The 10,360-nt window shown below is 37.8% G+C and overlaps 1 protein-coding gene across 2 annotated transcripts in view; it reads right to left on the minus strand.

Annotated features, from left to right (window-relative positions):
- myo1cb (myosin Ic, paralog b) overlaps positions 1-8,542 on the minus strand; it is a 54,659-nt gene extending 46,117 nt beyond the window's left edge. Inside the window, exons 1-2 of one of the 2 annotated variants that reach the window (XM_067450553.1) lie at positions 8,445-8,542; positions 8,174-8,356 (exon numbers count right to left, since the gene is read on the minus strand). In XM_067450553.1, coding sequence (XP_067306654.1) covers positions 8,174-8,266 — 93 coding nt within the window. In that variant the 5' untranslated portion in view covers positions 8,267-8,356; positions 8,445-8,542. Of the gene's footprint in view, positions 1-4,735; positions 5,119-8,173; positions 8,357-8,444 lie in introns of those variants that run through there. The other variant, XM_067450555.1, reaches the window with a different exon arrangement.
- Positions 8,543-10,360: the final 1,818 nt, after the last annotated feature.

A 10,360-nucleotide genomic window follows, 5' to 3' on the forward strand; every position in this document is an offset into this window, starting at 1 on the left:
CATGTCACTAAGCGAATTTGAGCTCCTAAAATCCACAGTCAGCACAACACGAGTAATATAAGCATAAACACATCTGCAATATCAAATAACAGTCATTAGGCTTAATATGAGAAATTAGAAAATGCTTGACTTGCTCTCTAGCAATTCTAACGCAATGAAAACCAGACGTTTGTCAATGTAATCGCTTCAACCTTTCTAAACCTTATGAAAGATTATTTTACGGAAGGTTTGAGTGGTGTGTGTGTGTGGGCTGTTAATCCGTATGGCGACAAAATGTCCCCACAAAGATGGCAATATCTGAAATACTTGTCCTTGTGGGGACATTTTTTAGTCCCCATGAGGAAAACATCTTATAAATCAAACAGAAGAAGTTTTTTTGAGAAAGTAAAAATGCAGAATGTTTCCTGTGATGGGTAGGTTTAGGGGCAGGGACAGTGTAGAGGGATAGAAAATACAGTTTGTACAGTGTAAAAACCATTACGCCTATGGAAAGTCCCCATAAAAATAATTGGAATTAAGCTCAAAGGGTTAGTTCAAATAAAAATAAAAATTCTGTCAATATTTACTCACCCTAATGTCGTTCGACACCCGTAATACCTCCGTTCATCTTCGAAACACAAATGAAGATATTTTTGTTGGAATCCGGTGGCTCAGAAAGGCCTTCATTGACACCAATGTCATTTCCTCTCTCAAGACCCATAAAAGACACTAAAGACGTCGTTACACAGTCCATCTTACTGCAGTGGCTCTACAATAATTTTATGAAGTGATGAGAATAGTTTTTGTGCGCAAAAAAAACAACAAATAAATAACGACTTATAGTGATGTGCCAATTTCAAAAAAAAGATTTGAGTGGTTATGAATCAGTGTATCGATTCAGGATTCAGATCGCCAATGTCACGTGATTTCAGCAGTTTGGCAGTTTGGCACACGATCTGAATCATAAATCAATAAGCTGATTCATAACCATTCGAATATTTGTTTTGAAATTGAGCCATCACTATACAAGTCGTTATTTCGGGGGGGGTTTTGCGCACAAAAACTAATTCTCGTTGCTTCATAAAATGATTGTAACGCCAATGTAGTGAGATTGTCTTTGTAACGACGTCCTTTAGTGCCTTTTTTGGGTCTTGATAGAGGAAATTACATTGGTGTTAATGATTTCAACAAAAATATCTTAATTTGTGTTCCGAAGATAAACGTGTCAAACGACATTAGGGTAAGTAATTAATGACAGAATTTTCAGTTTTGCGTGAACTAACCCTTTAATACAGGTATTTCTAATGGGTCGTTTCCACCGTGCGATGCTGTATGGTTCAGTACCGTACAGTACAATTTGGGACTGTAAACAATGATCCGGCTTGCGTTTCCAACGCCAACAGCGCACTTATGATAAGCCTGGTGTAGCATTCGATGCCATTCTTGCTTGAAGAAGAAAGCGACACAGTAAACAACAATGAGTGACATACAGCAGATCTTGTTCTTGCTTCTCGGCATGTGGCTGTTGTCACAAGAAGACAACGCCTTGAGTCAAGGCTACAGGTTGCAAAGAAAAACACAGCTGATAAAGTATGCGCAAGTGATGACTCTCTGTCAACCAATCATCGTTCTGCATTGAGTCTAGCTCCACCCTTTAGTACTGGACTACTGTGCTAGCTACCCCAACGGAAGGGTGCCAAAAAAGTGATACAGTACGGTTTAGAATTAGGGTAACATCCACCATTTCTGAAAAATGGAAACAGCAAAAACTGCGTACCATAATGAACTGTACTGAACCGTACCACTTGGTGGAAAACGAGCCATAAAACACACACAGCATCATCGCACATTTGCGGTTAAAAGCTAAGCTCAGAATCAATTCTGAAATTCTCGGAATTTTTGGAGAAAGAATCTTTTCTCCCGCCCATATTGTATAATATGACCAACACAATATTAGATAGATTAAACATAAAATGTTATTTATTTTAGGCAAGGCCTAAAGCCAGGCCTTCCTCTGCAGACTACTTTACTTTTGCGCGTCATGTGACTAGTGTAATCGTAGCCTTTGCGACATTGTTAAAAAAATCGTGTTGTATCATATTACGATATTAATGCAATGCAATTAATCGTTCAGCCCTACTTTTGATCAAATAAATTCATACGTCTTAGAGCTTTAGTTTTTTGGACTGTACTTTGCAGTTTTTCCCTGATATGGAGCAGAATGGAGTCCAAGGGCAGGGCCCTCGATGGGAAATTTCAAGTGGAAAAGCCACAGCTAAATTAAGAAAAACTGCAGATCCTACAATGAGCTCATGACTCACCACAGGGCATAAAGACATTTACTAACACAAGTCTGAAGTCTCTTTCTTACCCGTTCCCTCCACCTCCCTCCAGTTCTCACATTCAAAACTAGATTAAAACCTGCTTTGCTCTTCATTATGTAAACAAACAGGTTATCGGGTCGAACGCCACTCTTTTCCTCTGTATGCAAACATTTCAAACCACACAATTACATGACGAACACTTTTATCCACCAAAGAAAGACTTTGCTAAATACTAAATGTTTAAAGTCAACATTAAAGGCGTTCTCAACCTATTTTACTCAAGTAATGTGACGCAATTCCAAAACAGGATATTGAACGAGAACAAAAGGTAGTGTGGGACTTGAAGTGGTTGAATATGTCCATGAAAGAATACGAAGACAAATGAATCATTCACAATGAAACCAGAAACATGCATTAAAGTAAATAGGGTTGAGTTCAACTTCACATAAATCATGCTACAACAAATTTACATTCAATTGTGCAGAATGCAACTTCAGCTTAAAGCAGAGTAGAGACCCACTTATGCAGTTGGTTAACCCTGAGAACTTCCTGTTCTGAGTATTTCAGACACAGGTGTATCCCTTCTGAGATTTCTCTGGGACATGTTAACAGCTGTCTGGTTGACAGACCAGCAATGAGGGAAGGGCCGGGCTTGCTTTGCACAACCACATGTGTCACCAGCCCTCCCGCTCTGAACCAAATATTCCTCCGCAATCTCACCATCTTCATAAACATGATGAATAGAGAGTAATCGGAAGATAAAGAAACAGACTAAACAAGAAGTCTCAATAGTGGATAAAGCAAATGTTTTTGCCTAACACAAAGTTAGACTATGTTTCCTTGCACAATGGAAAAGTGGATACACACGGCCCACTTACATGGCTCGCTGCTGACAGAAGTGAAACTTAAATGCCTGGGGACAGCTGGAAAATTGTTCAAGTACAAAGTCTCCCGGCCCCTAACCAAAAACCAGAGTCCCGTTTGTCTAAAAAATACTGACTTAAAATAAAACTATCCAAAAGTATTTGGCACAGTCAGTCGCCATGTATTAATTACAACCCTGAGTTAATTAGAATTGCAGGGATGCTTTACTTAACAACTTAACAAGACTACTTTTTGTTGCAACACAACCATTCTAAATGAAATTCATGTTGTAAAAGTTCTGGGAAAACACAGAGCAAAGCTTAACTGCTTATAGCATTATTCATCCAGAAGCCTAAGCAACTGTCAGATCCTAATTGTTGTCAATTATACCAGTTACACCATCCGTGCAATGTTGCACAACAAAATAGATCTGCAGGCTCCCACTGCAAGCAATCCATTTAAATTGACAGGCGTAGGTTTTGCAACACATGGAAGCAGGAATGACACACGAGGGGGGGATGTGAGTGAGCACACTTGAGGACATGACCTGCCAACGACCTTAGGATGTCATCTGTGCTGGGCTGCTCGACCGCACAGGTGAATGAAACGCCCTCTTATTTACACCCTACACAGTATAGTGAAAGAAAATCACGCATTCAACACAATTTTACAAGCCTGGCCTCAGAGGGTGATGCTGATAGTATATTCCCAGTGGAATTCCCAATGTAATTGGACTGAGGGAGGTTAGTCTGGTATGACCGATAATTAACAGCCGGTCTCCTTCAACTCCTCTTGTCATTCCATCTAAATCAGAAGAAAAAATGTGGTCTGCAGCCGCCCAAATCACTCCCTAAGAAATGAAGCTCAATGTACTTTGATGGTATGGATTTAAGTTAAAGCTTTAGAAAGATAGGGGTTTGTTTGTTTGTTTGTTTAACCATCATGCATTTGAATCTAGATCCTAACAGAATTTTGTGAAGGACAGTATTTTCATGAATAACATGGAGTGAAGTAACAGGTGAGATCCATATAAACACATGACAGTTGCTGGGCATTAAACCCTATGAGTGCTGTCTAAGTAGAGAGCTTACAAGCTTAGTAAGCGAAAACAAAGTTCGACCCTTTTCCGCGAATCAGTTTGTTACAAAAATATATATATTTTACATTATGACGTAATCATGTGGTCGCCTTTTTAACGCGTACGACACATCTTTCTATTTAAATAGTTATATTTTAGTTCGAGTATTTCTCCATTAATTCGGCTTCTTATATGTGTAAAATAGAACCGCTACTCTGACTAATTCAGTCCGATTCGTCAGCAATTAGTCAAGTCTGATTCTCGAAAGATCGTTCTGCGAACCGTTTCAACCGATTCATTGGAAAGATCCGACTCGTTCACCAATCGGACATCCCAAACATATAAGAAACCAATCATAACGAAATATTATCCGGACAATCCGCACACTGACACTTACATACACACGCGTGGATTCAAAACCCATACGTCTCGAAGCCTAACAGACATTGTCTTTTTCTTCTGAGTTCTGACTGAAATGAATGACACTTACCTTGATTAATAAAGCACGCCAACTTCAAATCCCTCAATGTCCAAAGGCACTGGTCTCTCACTGTAATACTGCATAAGAGAAACTCAGCAGTGATGGGAAACGTGTTCTCAAACTTGAGCAGTAATCTGGATTTGTCCCTTGTGTGAATCCCGCTGACCAGAATTTGTACCTCAGTGTGACACAGAAAAGTCGCTTTTACACGCTTGGATCACTTGAGCAGATGAATGACTACTGGAGATGTGTGTTAAAAACAGATAGTCATGCTCTAGTTATGGTGAGTACTGTGCCATAGGACATGTACTCAGTAATGGTTTGAAGCAAATGTTAGAAATATTACCACCCGGCACCCGCCCTCTTCTTTCTCTCGCTCACTCGCACACGCACGAGAGACACAGTACCAGGAAGTTCCCGACCAATCCCTGACTAATAAAATCACACGCGTTTCTTGAACTCTCATTTCATCACAGCAAAACTCTGAGCGTTTAATGAAAACGAATAGGGCGTTTCGGTTAAGACTAGCCTGATTTTTATTTATTTTTATTTTTAAAAGCAGAAATAACAGCCACTGCTTACTTTCCTCAAACATAAGCATGTGCTTATTCAGAACGAATAGACTCGTTGGTATGTTGATTTCTGTCTAAAATAACTATATGTTATTGTTTACAAATTAACATACCAATATTTAGGTATGTTAGTTTGCCCAATGCCTGTGGCATTTGAGGGACAAGGTAGGCGTTACCAGGGCGTTACTCGACAGCACGCAAGCCTTATGTCGCCCTCTATTGACAATACCGAAGAAACTGCAGCACATTCGACACGTATGTCTTCAAACTTTTTCAAGGGCCCTTGGTGTCCAGATCGCAGTGTTATTTATTATCGCTGAGATCCTATTTAAGATTTTTTTTATATCTCTATATTTTTCATTTTAAATTTTATTAAAAAAATATATTTGTGTGTTTTTGTCCATTAAAAAAAACATTTCTATAGTTTTTATTCTTTAGTATGAGTTATGAGTTATTTTAGTAAATCAAGTTAAACTAATGGATGTATTGAAATATTGGCTTGGCAACTAGATTATTACCTAAATAGTTATTTCAGAGAATGTTTATTTTATTTCAAATAACAATTTAAATAACATTGTTTATTTAACATTTTATTTTTATTTTTGCTTAGTACATTTATTGACGGAAGGCAATATAACATTTAGTTGAAATGTTACTTTTAACTTTTAATGTATGTTGTATTTGTATTTATTTATTTATACAAAAATTTGATATAATAATTGCGATAGTTGGTAAACCCCCTGGAGTACTACAACGGATCCTCTAGGCACAACTAAAGACCCTCATTGTAGTATAATGACATAAAAGTATCATTCATTGCTAAATGCAGTGGTCGGGGGCAGTAGGTCACTCCCAGGGGCCACAAGAGAGTGACAGGGGTCAATGGAAAAGTCTAGAGAAAAACTGTAAAAAATAAAATAAAATAATAATCATAATAATTATTACATTATGTAATATTTATTATAACATAATTATTACAATTAATAATAAACATTATTAAAATAAATAAATTATTAGTATTAATCTATTAAATAGATTACATTTGATTAAAATTAAATAAAGAAAAATATTACATGTAACATTACTACAGTGTGTCAAACTAAATATATAATATTGTAACTGATACATTTATAATATTATTTTTTCTGTGTAAGTGTTTATAAATGATAGATGCCGTTGACATTTTTTCAGGGCCCCTCACACAGGCATGACCATACTATCTGGGGTACATTGCATTTTAAAAAACCCTGGCTTAATGTACTGAAAATGATCTTTCAGGTCCTACAGCTTTACTTCTGGCATTATTATGCTCAAATTAACCATTATGTCAGATTTTTTTGCACTGCACGGGTCTTAATTTTATTATGTTATTCAGTAGCCAGTTAAATGTGTTAATGTGATTTGAAGGACAGAATCGCAGCCATTCATTCTGAGCTTCTCTTTTACAGTCCACACACACACACACACACACACACACACAGTGTGTAATGCATGCCCTGTGAAAGAAAAGCCGTGTCTAAACATTCCACCACATCAATAAACACCGCTGAAACAATACCCCCCATGTCAAGGTGACCTCACAAGCCTGATAATCCAAGTCAAGTGCAGTGCCATGCTGTAGCCAGAGGGTGGAGTGATCGATTCTACCCTTGTGCTCTTCAACGTTCAGACCACCAAACCCCAGACCGACATTAAGCACATTTGTGCCGACTGGCTGAACCGAGAGGAAAGGTTGTATCCTGTTGACGAGGCAATGTTGGACAGACAGGCTGTACTAAGGGGTGTGTCACCCGTTGGGTGGAAATGGGCATTACACTTATTGTTCCTTCCTTTATCAGTTATTTAATAATAGCACGTTTTTTTTCTTTTCTTATTAACGTACCTCCCTTTCTTTTTCCCTCTCAAACTCACTCATTCTCAAACACACCCAGCAAGGGTGACATGACCTTGCCAGGAAGTCAGGAAAAGTATGCCGTTCCGGAATTTCCTCATCAAAGTAGCCTTCCATTCCAACCTCTATTAAATGGATTCTAAGCTCAAGTGGTTCTCAAATTACAAAAGATTTTTCCATGACAAAATATCTTATCAGCTAAATTCCAGCATTAAGACAACCATAAAGAAAGTTCTTCAAACAAAATAAGAAGAAAAACAAAGCATGAGCTCAAGGGTTGTGACACTCATAGTCAAAGTCAACTCTTTTCCTTTATGCTAACCAGACAGAAACATTTATGCCATCCATAAGAAACATTCAAACTTCTGTCAGTGTTAATGGTCATTTTCATTCCACATAGACAGATTTTAGTGTGCACCCACATTCCTTTAGACTGTATTATTATAAGATGGAGAAATCCAGACCTATTCCTCATAATCAGTGTATGGTTAGTGGAAAAACCTATTAGAAATATACAAAATATGAACTATATCCTATACCAAAAGCCATCTGTATTGCTGCTGCTCTCTATGATTTCTCATACAGTTCTGAGTTGTTCATCAGTGTATTGACTATTACAGACGACAGATTGACAGTTTGGTATTTATTTGAACGGGTTATTACAATCTAAACCTGTAAAAACCACTTGCAACTGTTGCTTATTTTAAACAAGCTTATGCTGACAATCAAAATCCTGCTTACAGCATGGAAAATTCTAATGAGCCTTGTTTTAAGGCATGCAAATCTATGGTGTGCTTTGTTGAGCATAAAATATCCTGACGGCTATTCACAATAAGTAATTTGTTAAGAAATTGCTGGGTGCAGTTCTCTTTATTTAGCTATGCAAATTAGTTTTTAAGCTTTTCTGATACAGTTACAGAGTCTGTTTTTATCTTAGATTGAGATATATTCATTTATCAGGAGCTTTTATCTAAAGTGACTTACCTTATTGCAGCTTTGGCAGTAACTCTCTCCATTTTTCCCTGGAGGCAGTATGATTTCTCCCGTGGGTACCAGCTGGATCTTTAACTCCATCATGATGTGTCTCTTTGATTTTCTATGAGTCTCCTTCCTCACTAGCAGCCAGTATGTTGTGAGGGGCGTTCAACCCTCACTGGTGTTTCTTCTCTGTTGGATAAAGAAGAAAGACGATGTTCATAAATGATGAGATATAAAATGAGAAAGATTACGCAAATCAGGCTGTTGTAGAATTTACCTGTTGCCAAACAGACAGTCAATGCAAGTCTATAAGGTGTGTAAAGGGAGTCCAGGATTCGCCTCACAGCCTGATGTGCTCTATAATGATGATTTCCCTGACACTGAGCTGCTCTGAGCGCTTGAGAGTCTGCCGTCAGGGCTTCCTCTAGGCTTCAGCATCCTGTCCTCGACATTCCCGGAGTAAACACCGGAGGAGCCCACTCCATTTCCCCTGCACACACTTGAAGCAGTTATACATTACTGTCACATACTTCCAAAAAACTAAAATCTTTGACTTTTGATGACAAGTTAAGGGAATGTTTTGGTCTGGAAGAGGATATTGGGGGTTGAATGTAACATAGCTTGACAGACAGATGGTAATGTTTTCATGATAGAAATAATCTATTGGCCTTTAGCCTGAAAACTGAACTCAGCATTGCTTTCTGTTCTCACAAACATGTACATATTATATATTATATTATATTTTCTTAAGGGTTCTTGTGACCTTATATTCTTGTGACCTTGTACCAGAATGTATATGGATCATGTATTAGCTAACAGGACGTTCTGGAAATGTCCATAATGTTACTATAGGATTAGGAATAGGTGTCCATAAAAATAACCAGGCGGGATCAATATGCTAACGTTATGGGGAACGTTCTGTTTTTGCTGGGAAGTTCCTTTTATGTTCCCCTTAATCTGTTTTAAATGAACACATTGTGCATCTTGAGGGCTTTTACATTGGCATATGATTCCCCAAAAATGTGATTGTCAGTGTTGCCTGTAAAATATAGCTTGTTGGAGGGGAAATGACAGAGACACACATCCTCTGACCTGTGACATTAGTTGAGACATTCATGATTTCTGGGCATCAACAGGAAAGAGTGGCCTTGGCATCTCATGTACAATACGATCTAAATTTGGATAAAGACATGGATCTCTGTCAGCAGCATTTAATGAGTTACATAAAACTGACTTCTGAAGGTTTTATCTGCTGACATTTTAATGACTTTAGTTGTCTTGCCAGTGTATAGCGTACTGTGATTACTAAAAACAACAGATGGTCAGTAAGAGCAAAGAGAAATGACCAGCAAAGATCACCACCAAACAGATCAACTGCAGATGATTTAGACTATGAGACTGTGAACGTATATCCTGTTTGTAAAAGAGAGACTCATTTTAGGTGTGGGTAGGTGAGAATGGGTGAAGGGCAGGGCAAAAAACTATTGGTGTTTGTTTTGACATGCAAACAGTACTGCCATAGTTACGTAAGTAGCCATTTAGAAAAGTTTGATTGAACTGACAACAACTATTTTAGAGGAAAAGGAAACATCACATACTTCAGCATCCTATTTCCTCTGTCATACAATTATTCTTTAGCTATTCCTCGCAAATGTTGTAGTTTTCTTAAATCTGACCAACAAAATAAATATAAAACATGTTTTGTTTTATCTTATATAACACTACAGCTTCCCATTCCCTTAAACGCCATGTTATTTCTTAAATTGCATGCAAATTTGAACATTAATCTATTTTGGGCCTGTACTATTAATTGTTAAAAGGGTATTCAGTTATTTGTAAGCAGCAGGGGTTATGTGATACATTTTAAAGTGATAGTTCACCCCAAACTGTATGAATTTCTTTCTTCTGTAACGAAACAGTTTATGAGCCCCATTGACTTGTCAGTGGGGTCCATCAACTTTTTGGCTGCCCATATTCTTCAAAATATCTTCATCTGTGTTTAGCAGAACAAAGACATTCATACAGGTTTGGAACAACGTGAGGGTGAGTAAATGATGACAGAATTTTCATTTTTGGGTGAACTACTCCTTTAAGTCTGTTTGAGTTGTTGGTTGGTTGGTTGTTGATGCATCAGCACAACCTACTGGCGAGTTTTTTTTTTTCGTTTTCATCTCTAAAATAATGTATAACGCA

The sequence above is a fragment of the Pseudorasbora parva genome, chromosome 8 (assembly GCF_024679245.1).
Source record: "Pseudorasbora parva isolate DD20220531a chromosome 8, ASM2467924v1, whole genome shotgun sequence".
In the NCBI taxonomy this organism is placed as follows: Eukaryota; Metazoa; Chordata; class Actinopteri; order Cypriniformes; family Gobionidae; genus Pseudorasbora; species Pseudorasbora parva.